The 16,161-nt window shown below is 39.6% G+C and overlaps 1 protein-coding gene across 3 annotated transcripts in view; it reads right to left on the minus strand.

Annotated features, from left to right (window-relative positions):
* Positions 1-3,125: 3,125 nt before the first annotated feature.
* The window catches only part of FRMD3 (FERM domain containing 3), a 264,153-nt gene continuing 251,117 nt past the window's right edge, over positions 3,126-16,161 (minus strand). Inside the window, exons 14-15 of one of the 3 annotated variants that reach the window (XM_045840802.1) lie at positions 8,669-9,072; positions 3,126-3,348 (exon numbers count right to left, since the gene is read on the minus strand). In XM_045840802.1, coding sequence (XP_045696758.1) covers positions 3,262-3,348; positions 8,669-9,072 — 491 coding nt within the window. In that variant the 3' untranslated portion in view covers positions 3,126-3,261. Of the gene's footprint in view, positions 3,349-7,315; positions 9,073-16,161 lie in introns of those variants that run through there. The other 2 variants (XM_045840803.1, XM_045840801.1) reach the window with 2 other exon arrangements.

Below are 16,161 nucleotides of genomic sequence, written 5' to 3' on the forward strand. Positions count from 1 at the left end.
TACTGACCATGCACAGATATTTTTGTTATTATTCTGCAAACAAGCAGTAACAACTATTTAATACTATTTACATTGTATTGGGTATTATAAGTAATCTAGAGGTTAAAGTATATGGGAGGATGCACATAGGTTACATGTAAATACTATGCCATTTTATTAAAAGAACTTGAGCATCTACAAATTTTGGTATCCATGGAAGATCCTGGAACCAATCCCCCATGGATACCAAGGGACAACTGTACCATATCTTCAGTCACAAGGAAAAATAATTTTACATTTGTCTATTTTTTAGTAAATGGTCCATGCAAGTTTTTATATGAAAATAGTGAGTTTTTCTGTGAAATGCAAGGATCCTTAAATTTAATTTCTATTTCCAAGCCTGTGAATATTTGTTTTGCAATGTTGAAGTAGTTTTTAAAACCAGAGATTCTAAATTCTTTGAGGAATTTCAATAACTCTTGGTGGCTTATTATACTGTACATGTGCACACTTTTATGTTGTAATAAGTGACCGACAAGGTTACTGCCTAAGTGGTGGCAGATCTTGTACCACTGCTCAGGCCAGAGAGTTCATATCGGTGCAGATGCTTCAGGAGGGAGCTCCAGGGGCTGATGGGCAAGCTGGCCTCCCACCATGGGCTCCAGTGCTACCCCTGTGTGGACACTGCCTTTCTCCCAGAGCCAGCTTCAGCTGCAGCTGCCTCCAATAATCTAGATTCAAGTTCTGGTGCAGACAGTCCCCTCAGGGACCCACTGGGACCTCAGACTGCCACATGTGACCTTGAAGCCAGCAGTTGAGGATGTCAGAGCTACCAGCAACTTGGATCCCAGCCCACTGCTCCAGGCCAACTGCTCAGCATGCATGGTGCCCACTATTGCCTGACTGACCTCCGGCACATTTCATTGTTCCAGTGGATTTCACTTATAAAACACAAGTTCAAATATAGAATTTTTAAGAATTTCAAGATGGTGAGAGCAGAGCATTAAACCAATTTTAGAACAGGCTCTGCAAAAATTATAGGTCACACACCTTTGAAAGCACTCCTGAATCCAGTAATTCTCAACCAGGGGTGCTTTTGCCCATCAGGGTAGACTGTCTTTGGCTCTGTGTGAGATTCCAACTGAGCCCCTGAAAGCAAAAATGATGAGATATATTAGCACCCAAAGCATGTCCTTATCAAGGTCTGGCATTCTCAAGCACAGAAGGCCATATCCTCCCCTTTGCATGGTGGTTCTTCAGTAGAATCTCCTGGGAAACTCCAGTTCTGAGCTGTTCCTACACCTGCTTTCAGCTGCACCCTCCTTCCTGGGGGACCAGCAACTGCAGTAGTGGGAAGAGTGGTGACAACAAGGACTTGGAAATTGCTCACTTAAGACTTTGTAGCCCTAGGGTGAGGTAGGGAGTGCTGTGGTCCACACAGTCACCCAAGGATCCAAGTTGTTGGTAGTTCCAACACCTTCAACTGGTGGCTTCAAGGTACAGGTGTTGACATCTAGTGCAAAACCTAGTCCAGGGCTTGGAGGTGATGCAGACCACTTACCATTGACTTCCAATGGTCAGAATGCAGGAATACTGTCATACCTAAGAACAGGAGGGCCAGGAAATGTTGTCTAATTCTGTGCAGGGGGTGAAGAGGAAGTGTTAGGATCTCCTCCCAGTCTCTCCCACAAGAAATTTGCAAAATTGGGAGTAAGATGTGTACCATGCACCCCCAGCCCTTCAGAGACAGGTGTGTTGGGGCAGACTACCCTAGAGGCAGCTTCCCAGCAGTGACCCCTTATACTCCTTGGTAGTATAGGGCTCATAATACAGCGTACGTGTGGAGCATCCAGCCTCAAACAAGTGCCGAGCTGACTGACACTTCTCATGATGAATGATCAACTTGGTTATTGTACCACCCTGTCTTGAGTGTACTTAGTGTGAATTGGTTGCCTACAGTTAAGCTGATCATCAGAGTTCTGTATGTGTTCAAAACAGTCAAATTCAGGACCATGGAGGTGAAAACAATACTGAGAACTTTATCTGCCTCACATTCAACAAGAAAGTCAACATTATAAATAGTAAACAAATTGAGTATGTAGCATTAAATATTCAGTGCCAAACATCTTATTTAAAACACATGATATAATTAATTTTGGTGAACTTCAATCTGGTTCTCCATGGCAAGTGGGAGAGCTATGACTATAGGGCAGTAATCCTGCCCTGTTTCACCTGGTCAGTGTTTTAGAGGACGGACTGAGCTGGAGGAATTGTTGAAAGAGGGCGTCCAGCTCATCGGTCAAAGCCTATGGCAGAGTATCTGGAACAGTCCTCATTGACACCCATTGCTGTGACATAATCATTAAAAACATCCCCTTCACTCTCAAGAGTCCTGGTTTGTACAATAAATTATACAGTAATGCTATGGCCAGGGAGCAGCACCTTTATGTGCCCGCCACTGTTTGCAACTTTGCAAAACCAGCAGCTCAGGGTGGTCAAGGTACTCAGGCTGAGTCAGGATGGAAGGAAGCTGATTCACTCCCCACAAATTACAGGATACTTAGACAAGAACACTGACTTTTAACCTATGAAGAATATAACTGACAAGCAGAGTGGAAATTGATGTTGGTTTATTAGTGTGTTCTCTTCCTTGAAGGGCACTTTCCTTGGAAAACTCAAAATCCTTATAATTATAAAAATAATTCTTGTAGGCGAGGAGACTTAAGATGATCAGTGTTAGTTGGAGGAGCTGCTGTAATTTGCAAGATTTATTTCAATACTCAGCACCCATGCAAAGCATACCCTTTGTCCTACTAAGAGTTTTCCTTTACAATGAGGGAAGTGGCCTTGGTTCTCTTTCCAAAGTGACATCAGGGCATGTACCAGGTACAGGTAAAGAATAGGGATGTACAGTTCCCACAAATCCTCTGTTCTTTACTAATATTAAGTTCCCTCACCCATTTGCAAGGCCTTTCAGGGCTTATGTCAGTGGCAGACATGCCCTGTCACCTGAGGGTCAGCCAGAAGCAGCCTTCTCCACTCCTTCCTTGCAACATTAGAGGTTGCAGAGGTCCTCAACATTCTTGAGTGTTCTTAGTGTGAATCACACCCCAGTTCTCAATATACAATAGACACAATGGCCAGAAGAGGATTAAAATCAGTTTTATTAAAGCTTTGGAGAACACATCTGGGATCTGAGGCCCAAGCGAAGCTTCTTTCCTCGTCTCAGCAGTGATGACAGCTGAGCCCACTGGGCAGGGCCTGCCAGACTTACCCACCCCATCAGAGACTGAGGCTGGACTGTGGAGAGCAGAGTCCTGGCTGGGCCCACCACGGCAGCTCCTGCTGGGTCTGTTTACTGCATGGAGACTGGAAGCCCAAAAGCAGGTCCAAGAGAAAAAGAGAGAGAGAGAGAAGCAGGAGGACAAGTAAGCAGGGACTTTTGGCACATTATCTCCACCCAGAAGAGAAAGATGGCTTAAAGGATCTCAAATTCATCAACCACAACCATCCCAAGGTTACCCCAGAGGTGGAAACTTCTCCCCAGTACTTTCCTTCCAAACTGGAGTGTGGTTAAGAGATCTTGCCCCTGTTTGGCTGAGCAGAAAATGATAGGAGTAAGGAAAAGGGTTCCTGCCAAGAGGCAAGGTTGGGTCAGGAACCTGGACCATTCAATGAGTAAGTAGCCAAGGGCCATTTTGTGTGAGCCTTCCAGTCTGCAGATACTAACCTAAAAAAAACAGTACTGGCTAGAGCTGCTGGAGTTGGGACTGTAGGTCCATGGCACCTCCTGCCTGAACACTAGCCAGTGAATTTCTTTTCTTGCCTGTACTCTAGAGCCTGGACCTCTGAGGACTGCTGAGTACGAACTTGACAGACTTCCCTCACCTCCCACATCCCAGTGGATGAAATGGATGAAGGTCGAAAGGTACAAATTTCCAATTATAAGTAAGTTCTGGGGATGTAATATATGGCATGGTGACTACCATTGATAATACTGCATTGCATATTTGAAGTTGCTGAGAGAGTAGACCTTAAAAGTTCTCATCACCACAAAAAAATTTGTAGCTATGTGAGGTGATGGATTTTTTCCTAAACTTTATCATTTTGCAATATATACAAATATCAAATCATTGTATACCTAAAAACTAACACACTGTCATACATCAATTATATCTAAATAAAACTGAAAAACAGAACATGACAGATTTAAGAGGCCACCACAGTTGGGGTACAATTTGGCTGGACATGAACTGTGTTCCTGTAACAGAGTCCCTTTTGCTTCATTCAAAATAACACACAGTGATTCAACTGTCAGGTGTGCAGTCATCAGCTTTGTGATGGGCCATGCTGAATGGAGGGGGAGATAGAAGACTAGTGAGAGTCTTCCAGGCCCATGAACAGGCAGCAGAAGTTTAGTGGCAAGTGTTGCAGACCTGAGTCTGATATGATATAGGCTCTTTCTAGCACAGGAGGACACCCTTTTTTGGCCAGAAGTGATGACATACTAATTCCTAGCACTCTAAAATCTTTCCTCCTACCTGTCATGCAGAACACTCCTGTTTTTTTTTTTTATTTCTCCGGGTATCTTAGTGCCATAGCTATCTCTTATATTTGGGTGCATTCCCATTACCCTCAGTACTCCTGCTTTCAGCCAGAGAGGCTTCTGCAAACGATTGCTTCCATCCATTACCTGTGGATTTTTTTTTCATGCCAGCACCATTCAAAGGTGACACCATTTCATGGTCCTAGATAGCACCTTCCTGTACTTCCCAACAGGCTATTTATAAAACTTTGCCTTGAATAAAACTAAATGATTGCAGAAATATTTTTCCCCAGAGTAATTTTATTAGGGATTTCTGCCACCATATTAACATATAAAACAATCTGAATATTGACATAGAAATGCAAATTTCACTATACAAAGATAAGGCTCCAATCATATGGCCCCCATATCTCTAGTATTTCAATGAAATGAATTCATTTTGAATTCTTCCCAGAGTTGATTTTATAAATATTAAACAAGCCACAAAATATATTCCAAATACATGACATTTTACAATATGTTCCAAGCACAGACAGAAACACAATATACCTTACCTATGTTTTTTTAATGATCTAACTTGCAAAGACAAGATTATGTGTGTATATGTATTTGCCATATATGTGTGTGTATATATGACTATAAATGTACACAGTGATTTTCACAGAAAATTGAAACCTTTAAGACTTTTATCCACTATGATATCTGAGAGAGAAAAGGAATAATAATGTCAAAAAATCCTCAACTGGGGAAAATTAAACACAACTGTGTATAAGAGCATATCAGTGATGTATATACACACACATATATATGCATATGTAAACACATATACCAATAATATGGAATATACATATACTCACACACTTGCTTTGAGCTATGTATCTCACTATATTATACGAGGGGGGACCAAAAAACCTCCGAATTATCTGTCTTCTGGGGAGTGAGTCCCTGGTAGGTCAGGCTTCCCATGCCAGGTGAGTGTTCTAGGAACCATCTGTATCAGTGTACCAGCTGGCATTGTTGTGAGAGGCTATGTTCAGCTTCAGTGAATTTTTATTTTTTGAAGACTCTTTCAACGCATTTGCCCACTTCATGCTGGGTGATTTACCGGTGCACCCGCTGATACCATGCTGAGTATTCAGCAGTTTTCAACCCAAAATGGCATGACCCCCATGCCCCACCCTCCCTATTCACTTGATCTCACCCCAAGCAACTCTTTTTTTTTTTGTTTCCCTGGCTGAACAAAGTCCTCAAAGGGAAACATTTTGCCCATGTGGAAGAGGTGAAACAAAAAACAGCAGAAGCACTAAAATACACCAAAATTGACAAGTTCAAAAACCAATTTGAGCAATAGAAAAAAATGTCTCAATAGGTGTAGTGCATCAAATGGAGAGTACTTTGAAAGTGACTGAGGTTTAAACGTGTAAGAATAAATACACAATTTATTTTAAAAATTCTGGTTTTTTAGGGTCCCCCCTCATATATTTTCTATCTTGGAAGCAGTTTTTTCTCACTTCATTCAGGTAACTGGTGACTGCCTTCTACCACACTTACATGGTATTTCTCAAAAGGCTTTTTATATCCTGTCCTGAAAAATGGCATTTCAGGATCCCACTTTTACTTTTGGTGGCTATTGTTTAAATTCAGCAGACCCTACCCTGTCAACTCCTTTAATTAGAAACATTTCTAGTCAATAGTCAAGTTTTTGCCAAAGAAAAAAGAGATGTTAGCTGAAAATGTTAAAAATAATGTATTACCTCTTAATATAAGTCTGTGTGATGGACTATGTATGATATTTACCCTATCAGTATTTTTGAAATGTTTTATGATGGGCAATGTATTACTTCCATAATTTAAAAATATCTAATATTATTTTAAAAGGATTAAAGCTAGATGATTTGTCATGGTTAGAAACTGAAGCATAATTAAAAGGAGGACTAATTTATTTCAGACTACATTGGAGGGCCCTTTCATTGGAAAGTATGATTTCCAAGTCATATGAAAAACAGGGGGAAAAAACCTTTAATTTCAAAGCTGGCCACTTACAAACTTCCAAAATAAACCATAGGAAATATATCTGTATATCATTATCAAATTTAAGGTATTAAAATTAAAACGCAAAACCAATCACTGAAAAGCACATGAGAAAGCACACTCTACAATCTTAATAGCAACCATATATTAGAGTTTGCTTAACTGAAGGCTAGATGAGCTGACTTTTAAAACTCATTTTCAAAATTAAATGCCTAATAAAGCTCTCAGAGCTTCATGAATAAGTAGGACCAGAATGGCCGTTCTGGAAATGATGCTCATGTAGAGCTCAAGTGTCTGTTGGAGTCAGAGATTACAGGAAGCTCAGTCTCTTTGTACATGAAGGCAGTGGAACGTTTTCAGCTCGTGGAGAAATCCCAAAGCTCCATGTTCTTACCTTTCTCACTTATACCACAGGACTGGTCGGGATGCTGCGTGGGAAGGCATCGGAGCCTTCTGCCATGGATGTAATGGTATGAAGACAGGCACTAGAGAACATTTCCCCCCTCTACTTCACCCAAGCTGAAATAGTGTATCAGCTAGTGAGCCCACTCCTCTTTCTTAACGAGAGTCCCAATTATGAATGGGTTAAGATCTTAAGGAAACCAGGCAAGGAGAAATAATGACCACCACAAAAGATCATTAGCTTTATCAAAAAGCCAAAATCCATTCTCTTCATTTTCTGCCCCCACACATACATACACTTCCTTTGAAGTTAAGCTCTTCCACAGAATCACAATCAATGGCATGAGGGACCAAAACTGTGCCTTCAAGTTTCTCCACTTTTATTTAGATCCACTTAAACATATTCATGTCAATTTGGACAGCGAGTACACTGTTCTTTACATCATCCAACACCTTGTATCACCAGCACTTCCATAAAATCAATCGTTTTCCTACCACCACTAGACTACCAGCCTCACCAAAACTTTTTTTGCTACTTGCCATTTGTCCATTTCCCATCTGCTTCCACTCTTGGGTTACTGTACAATAACATGCAATTAACTGCATCTCTTTTCATTCTTTTCCTTTAAAGTTTCACTCTTTTAAAAATGTTCTGCTTCCTCAGCCAAAATATTTAGGCGGAATGCAAATGAAAGTAACTAGTCATCTTGTCCAGATACTTTGAAAAAGGGACCACCCTGTGTCCACTTGATGATGCTCCGTTTCTACATCCTCCATTTCCATCATTTGTTTTAGGAGCTTACTTACCACAGTCTTTCTACCTATTTTCTAACTCATAAGTAGCTAACAACAAATTATGTGATTTTTTTCAGCCAAAAATATTTTTTAAACAAACCAGTGCCAAAACATTAAAAAATGCCCAACATACCTTTTGTGCATTAGTCTTACAATCTGTACAATTAAATAACTCCAGGAGGGTTTTTTTTTTTTTGCTAAAAATTTACCAAAATATTCTGAACACATAAAAATATTTTTAAAAAAACAAAAACCCAGCATAAATTTAGTTGTATAGGCATTGGTTAGAGGACATTGTTTTCACTAAGGATTATATTCAAAAGCTTTCTCTTGGATTATTACTAAAATTCTGATTCTGAACCTTATAGCCTATAATGATGCTAATTATCTAAAAGGGGGAAACCTAATTCAGCTCAATGTATTATGGAATAATAGAAATGTATTATGATATAATAGATAAAGAGTATGCCATGATATAATAAAAATAAACATTTTTGGTTATTTAAAGGCCATCTTCCTGACCCATAACAAAAATGACTGTATTTGACTTAAACTTATTTAAGTGTAGTGAATTATGGAAAGTTAGCTTAAAGGTTTGAATAATCAGTTTTGAGCAAAGAACACCTGTTGACGGCTCCATGACCACTCAGAACCAGGCATTTGCAGAAAAAACAAATCACTAGTATTGAATATAGCCCTTAGTCTTATGAGAGATGCATTTTATGAGCAACCCAGCATGTAGAGAATGAGGTTTACTTTGCCAGCCACCCACTCCTTGAGAGGACAGTAATACTCAATGTGAAACTGCTCAAACTCTGGTGTCTGGCGGATTTCACATAAGAAGGAGAGATCAATACCTGACTCCAAAAGGAGGAGGAGCAGGGGGAATACAAAGAGCAGCAGGCCCAGACCCACCACAAAGAGCCTGGAAAAACTCTTGACCAGTGGGTTCACCCGAATATGGCCGCTCAGAATGTCATAGCTCCATGACAAAGCTTGGTGAGCCTCCTTCAGCTCCTCTTCCTCTGCCATCAGAAAGGCATTTTCATCCGCTTCCAGTTCCTCAAACGAATCTGTGTCTTCTCTTTCCAACTCATGCCGAGATGAACAGTCAAAGAGCATGTCGATCTCATCATCATCAACTGGGGTGGGGAGCAGGCTAGCACTTGGGCTGTACGCCAGTTCAGAGATAGTCAAAGGCTCTTCTTTCATTTTATCTTCCTCTTCACTTGAGGGCTCTTCATACTCCCGGGCTTCCTTCACTGGTGAGCTGGAGATCAAGGGTGCAGAAATGCCATCTTCTTTGGGCAGAGGAATACCTGTAAAGAGACATAAGAGACACTTTTAAAATTTTTTCAGGTTTGGTTTTATTTTTCCATGAAAATCTGTAGATGGAAACAAACCAGAAAAAAAAAAAAACACCTCAAGTGGCTGGCAATATTAACATTTATGTGTACAATTATGACCTTCAACTTTGCTCATTTGAAAGAATAAAATGACAATAAATCACTATTATTTTATCAATTTTAGTGGTATCTTTTAGAAGTAAACTCTGTCAAACAAAGTATTATAGGAAAATTATAGAATCTGCCATCCAATTATAATCACTTTATTATGTTTTGTCTTCTTGTTTGTATAATTGCAAATATGTGCACATTTTAACTTAGACATTTATGTTGAAATAAACTTCCTTTTAGTATTTATAATTCTATATACTTGTCAAATTCTATTTAGTTAATACAATATTAGTTGCCTATTGGCAAACATTTAAATTGCTTCACAATTGTAAAAAAAAAATGCTGTAAGAGACATCTTTACATATAAATCTTTCTGTCCCTCTTGTTTTTCAGTTCATTGGCCAGAGGTGTCCAAAAGGTTAACAGCTTTGTCAAAAGACATGAATATTATTTCCTAAAGTTTATTGGGAGAGACATGTCAGTTACCTACTACTGTCAGCCTAAGGCCAGCTCTCCTAATTTGGAGCCATTGGTACTCAGTGGGAAATAAAAGCAGGTTTAAAGATGTGTTTTCCAGGACAATTCTACAATATAATACCAAATTGGTAACCGTGTGTGCATTAGGTAATTGAATACATTTCAGAATTTCTCTCCTCAGTATGTGCAGGAAGTGACATCACCCATGTGGCAACATACATCATTCCTGGCTTCGCTTCCCCTCACAAGAACAATGGTTCATGAACAAAGCACCACTGAAAAAATCCTGGAACACAGGAGGAAAGTTGAAGTAGACCCTGTACCACAAAGACCAAGATAGACTGCATTAGAAGGGTAAGATGAATGGCTACATGCTGACTGCATTGCCCCCAGGCCAGCACAGCATATGCACACAAAGAGGTGCCCCCTGAGCCTATGGTGACATCCAGGCACCCCAGTATTGTAGGTCACTTCATAGGAGCCCTTACTCTGGTTTCACCCCAATCTGGGGTTGCAGAGGAATCTGCAGGACTCAACCCCTGGGAATCTGATTGTGGGGAGAGATTTCCAACAACCAGTACTCAGATCTTAGCAGGCTGCATTCCTACCTGCAAAGCCCAAGCAGTAGTGCCTGTGAGCAGCTTCGTTTATCTGCAGAACTCAGTTGGTGGCACACCTGACCAGGGAACTCAGTGGGGAACAGGTCTGCTTCATTTGGTTCTCAGACAAGGACCCTGGAATCCTGGGACCTGGTTTGCCCAGGTTGAAGAACTGAGTCATAACTCCACCCACGCCTGCTGGGAGGGGCTGGTGAGAACAGCTGGAAACTGTGTTACCTAGCAATGCTCAGGCTGAAAGGAGAGTAAGCAGAGGTGATGGTCCCCCAGGGCAAAACAAGTGGCTCTGTTAAACCAGGGACTTGGGGCACTGGTCAGATTGAATTAAGACCACAAATGAAGAACCTCAGTAGCCCTGAAGCTGCTTCTCCCATTGCACCTAGGCAGGGAAATTCTTTCATGGACTCAGTCATTGCTGAATACAGCCTTCAGCTTGCCCAACCAGGGAACTTTACCAGAGCACACTGGGAGCTGGCAGCCTATCAAACAGTGCTGCTTACAGTGGCACTTGAACAGGGAGCAAAGCCTAAGGCTTTTCCTGTCTGCAGAGAAAAACTCTGGCCTCACCTGACCAGGAAATCCAGTGTACATCCAGTGTACACTCCTACCTGATTCTGTTCAACAATGAGTGGGGCAGGATCTGGATCCCATCTTGTTGCTTCACTAGGGTAGGAAAGCTAATTCATAGCCCCATCTACTGGTGAGCATAGACAGTCCTGACTGTCTAGTAAGCCTGAACAGAGACTACAGTCTCAGGTGGGCAGAGAATCAAGGCCAGCAGTCCTATGCAGCTGTTCTCAACCAGGGGCACACATCTAGAAACCCAAACTGAACTTACTGGTGAAGAACTCTGTGCAAAAGCAAATCTGGAAGAGAAGACCACTAATTCAAATACATAGATATCAACATAAGAATCAAGGACCACATAAAATCAGGTAAATGTGATACCACCAAAAGAAATTAATAAAGCACTAATAACTGACCCTAAATAAATAGAGATCTATGACCTGTCAGACAAAGCATTCAGAATAATCCTTTTAAAGAAGTTTAGTGAACTACAAGAACACATAGGAAACTAAACAAAATTAGGAAAACAATGAATGAACAAAACAAGAAGTTCAACAAAGAAACAAAAAAAAATTTTTTTAACCCCAAACAGAAAGCTTCGAGATGAAAAATACATAACTGAATGGAAGAACTCAATAAAGGGCTTCAAAAGCAGACTCAGCCCTACAGAAGAATCAGCCACCTGGAAGACAGGACATTTGAAATTATCCAGGGAGAAGAGCAAAAAGAAAAATGAATGAAAATGAGTGAAACTATTCACGTTATGGGAATTCCAAAAGAGAAAGAGAAAAGGACAGAAAGTATATTAAAAAACATAATGTCTGATAACTTCTAAAATGTGGGGAGAGAACTAGACATCCAGGTCCAAGAAGCCCCAGAGACCCCAAGTACACTGGACCCAAATAGGACTATGCTGACATATTATAATTGTCAAATATCAAAGACTATAACCATATTGTCAACTGTCAAAGATAAAATTTTAAAGGCACCCAGAAAAAAGATAAACTGTATACAAGGGGGGTACCCCCATAAGACTATTGGTATATATCTCAATAGAAACTTTTTAGGCCAAAAGAGAATGAGATGACATGTTCAAAATATTGAGGAAAAAATTGTCAACCAAGAATCCTATACCTTGCCAAGCTGTCCTTCAGAAATGGAAGATAAAGACTTTCTTGAACAAACAAAAGCTGAGGAAATTCATCACTACTAGACCAGCCTTATAAGAAATGCTAAAGGGAGTTCATTGAATGGAAGTAAAAGGACACTAATTAATGTCATAAAAACATAAGGTAGTGTAAAACTCACTGGTAATAGTAAAAAACATAGAGTCTGTAATATGGTAATTGTGGTGTGTAATTTACTTAAATATAGTTTAAAAGTTAAAAAAAACAATTGCAAAAATAACTGTAACTGCAATAGTCTATTATCAGTTACACAATACAAGAAATGGTGAAACAATATCCTAAACAGTGAGCTAGAGGGGAAGTAAAAATGCAAAGCTTAGGAACTATACTGAAGTTAAGTTGGCATTAACTTAAAATAAGGTATTATAATTTCAAGATATTTATGTAAACCTCATGGTAACTGCAAGGGACAAACTTGTAGTAATACACAAAGGAACATGATAAGGAAATCAAAGCATACTGATACAACAGGACATCAAAACACATGAAGACAGCACAATAAGAAATAAGGAAAAATGGAGCTACAAAACCACCCCAAAACAGTTAACAAAACAGTAAGCCCTTACTTATCAATAATTACCTTAAATGGATTAAATTCTCCAATCAAAAGACAAAGTGAATGGCTGAATGAATAAAAAATAAGGTCCAATGATATGTTGCGTACAAGAGACACACTGTATCCTTAAAGACACACAGAGGGAAAGGATGGAAAAAGATAATTCAAGCAAATGGTGACCCAAAATGGTAGGGGTAGCTATACTTGAATCAAACAAAATAAAACATTAAATTAAAAATGGTAAAAAATAAAGAAGGTTATTATATAATAATAAGGGACCCATACATCAAGAAGATATGTTTATGTGCCTGTGTCAAAGCTGTAGGGCTCATTAGCATAGCACAGGTTTGTCAGATGATGCCACATTTTCCTCTAGCCAGGTGCGCACAGAGTGAGAAGAGTTCTGCTGGATGAGTCCTCCAGCTTATTAACAGCAATGAAAGGAATCACTGCATATGAATATGTAAAAAGAAGTATTTTCCCCCTGGAAAAGAAATATATATATATACACACACACATTTATGTGCCCAATATCACAGCACCTGAATACACAAAGCAAAACCTAACAGAGCTACATGGAGAAACAAACAGCAATCCAATAATTGAAGGGGCCTTCAGTCCCCTGGTCTCAACAATGGACAGATTGTCTACATACAATAAGGAAGTAGATCTGAATAATATTACAGACCAAATGGCCCTAAGAGACATTTACAGAACATTTTATCTGACAACAGCAGAACACATATTCTTCTCAAGTTCACATGGAGCATATTCTAGGATGGATTATATGTTGGGTCACAAACAATTCTTAGCAAATTCAAGATGACTGAAATCAGTAACAGGAAGAAAACTGCAAAATTCACAAATACACAGATATTAAACAACACTAGATAGTACTAGCTTACCAAAGAACATTAGGTTACATTTGATCTATTATCAAGGAATATTATTTCATCAAGTAGATTGGTTTCCTAACAAGTCCACTATTAAGAGTACACAAGGTGAATTATAGTTGGTTATCCATATTAATTTTCTTTACATGATAGATCCTCAAAGTTTCCTTCACACCTTTTCTGGTGAATTCTAACAAAAACATTTAAGGAGACCAGAAATACAAAATTAGTAAGATTATCTGCACTGCTCCATTAAATTTATTTTACTTCAATCATGTATGAGAAGCCTCATGAATATATTCACAAAGCTTAAAGGCTGAAAGCTTTTTTTTAAGAATTAAAATGACAATGATTTAAGAAAAGGATATAACTTTCAAGTTTATCTAATTATACAGCCCAATTAAAATTAGATAATAGCTGTAAAATTTCTGACACATAAACACTCAATAAATGTTAACTATTATAATTACATTTTGGTATAGTGGTATAACTGTTTTTATATGATTAAAGTGAAATAGAATCAGAAGATACTGATGAGGAAGACTGCCCACTGATGACAGACAGGTAGTATGCCTGCCACATGTAGTTAGGCAGGTTGTGCATTCCAGTCAACACCATTCATGCAACCCCAGTGTGATGGAACTCCCTAAATACACTCCATACACCACAGCACAACCTACTCAGCAGGCTGAAGACAGATGCTGTTACTGAAAAGGTTGTTCTTCATCTCGTGGCTAAAGGCATGATAAGAAGCCTTATCTTAGTATACAGCAAAATTAGTGGAGATAAAAATGGAATAAGCATTGCTCATATTTACTTTCAGAAATCTGCATCTCTATTAATTCCAAGCACATCTGTGACAAAATCCAAATACTACAGCTGAAATTACCAGCATCTTGTGTCTACAAAACAGGTAAAGAGGCCAGCTAATGGTGCCTTATGTAGTTTTTCTCTGTGTTACAACCTCTATGAATGAAGCGATGCAATATTGGGTATCATCAGAACAAGCATGTCAAAATGAAGATAACAGTAACCCTAACTATCTCCTGAGATTGTGGAAAGGCACAAAGTATATAACAAAGGAACACGTGAGGAAGCACTTTAGGGACAATATGGCAATATCAAAAGATAACACATCACACATCATTTGCATTTATCCACACTAACCTCCTTAGCAAAGACTTTGGAGTTTGGGTTACTTGGGGTGAATTTAAATCCATTTGGCAATGCTTTTCCTACTTGGAATCTGTCATTGCCATTGCTGTCATTTGGCTGGAACCAAACTGCCTCATTTTGTAGGAGATACTCCCTCAGCTTTGCACCTTACTCCCCTTCCCCCACCCATGGCCACATGGTGCTTGTTCTGTGAGCATCATCCCTACCTCCATGCTGGAGGCTTCGACAAATAGCACCATCAGGAGCCACCATTCTTGTTTCCTTGGAGGTATTCCAAGTCACCCTGTGCTGATACCCAACTATTGAATGTCCATCTGAGCTGCAGAGCAAGGGCAAAAGAAACAGGTCCCATCACCCAGCAAGCAGGAGGGTGTTTTAGAAAATCATAGATGCTTTTTGGAGGTGTCAATGAGTGGAGGGGCTAGTACCATTTAGGGAGTGGGAGTTAGGGATGCCAGACATCCTGAAATGTGTAGGATGGCACCACAAAATGAAGACTTATTTTGCATCCCACATAACTTGCAGATGTCCTATCAAATATTATCCATGTACATGAAAAACCTATTTTAAATAATCTGAATCTAGAACCTACCTCTGTTTTACATTTAAACCTAAAGTATTTTAGGTATCATTTTAACTTATTTTGAATTTTTGAGGAATGCCACCACTGTATCAAATGAAGATTTTTGCCAAAAGTTGTTTACCTGTTCAGAATATCACATCACTGCCATCCAGAATGCCTAAGGTGTATAAGTGTGCCTTGACACCAGTTTCCCCCCACTGCATGCACATGGGTACAAGCATCATATTCCTTCATTCTGCCTCCTGGTGAGTCATCCCTGAGAAAATCTTTGTAGAGACTTATTACTTTATTATAAATTTTCTTCCAATTTCTCCTAACAAAGCTAGATGGCATTTTTTGACTTATAAAGTTACATGTACATAAATTGCATCTCTCTGAGTTCATCTCACGAGGGTAGAAAGGACATTGTAAGATCTTTGTTATTAAGTCAGACACTGAATCTAAAAGGGTACACAACCACTGCCCAGGCACACACCATATTGTCAGGTCTCTATAGAGGTCACACTTTTGTCACTTATTAACCAGAACCATCCTTCTTGAGATGGGCTAAACTCTGATCTACTTATATTGATCAGCTTAACCATACTGGCTCTGGAAAGTATGCTGTCCTCTTGAATTGACAGTAAGGAAGAGAAGAGTGAAGAGTGGGAGAGGGGGAGGGAACTTCTGGGAAATATGGTGGGGGGAAAAGAACAGTTGTTGGGAACTTCCCTGCCTGGTTTCAGAAACTGTAACCCCTCCTGGCTAAGGATGAGTAAAAAGATCTTGGGACCATAAGCCATTAAGGAGACAAAGCTTATCTTCCTTGTAGGGGCATCGCCTCTGCCCCCTTTTACTTCATCCTGCTTGGCCCTGGGTGGATGACTGGTTAGCCAATGATGAGTAAGATTCCTCA

Source organism: Phyllostomus hastatus, unplaced genomic scaffold (assembly GCF_019186645.2).
Source record: "Phyllostomus hastatus isolate PE091 unplaced genomic scaffold, TTU_PhHast_1.1 phas_contig_34, whole genome shotgun sequence".
Classification (NCBI taxonomy): domain Eukaryota; kingdom Metazoa; phylum Chordata; class Mammalia; order Chiroptera; family Phyllostomidae; genus Phyllostomus; species Phyllostomus hastatus.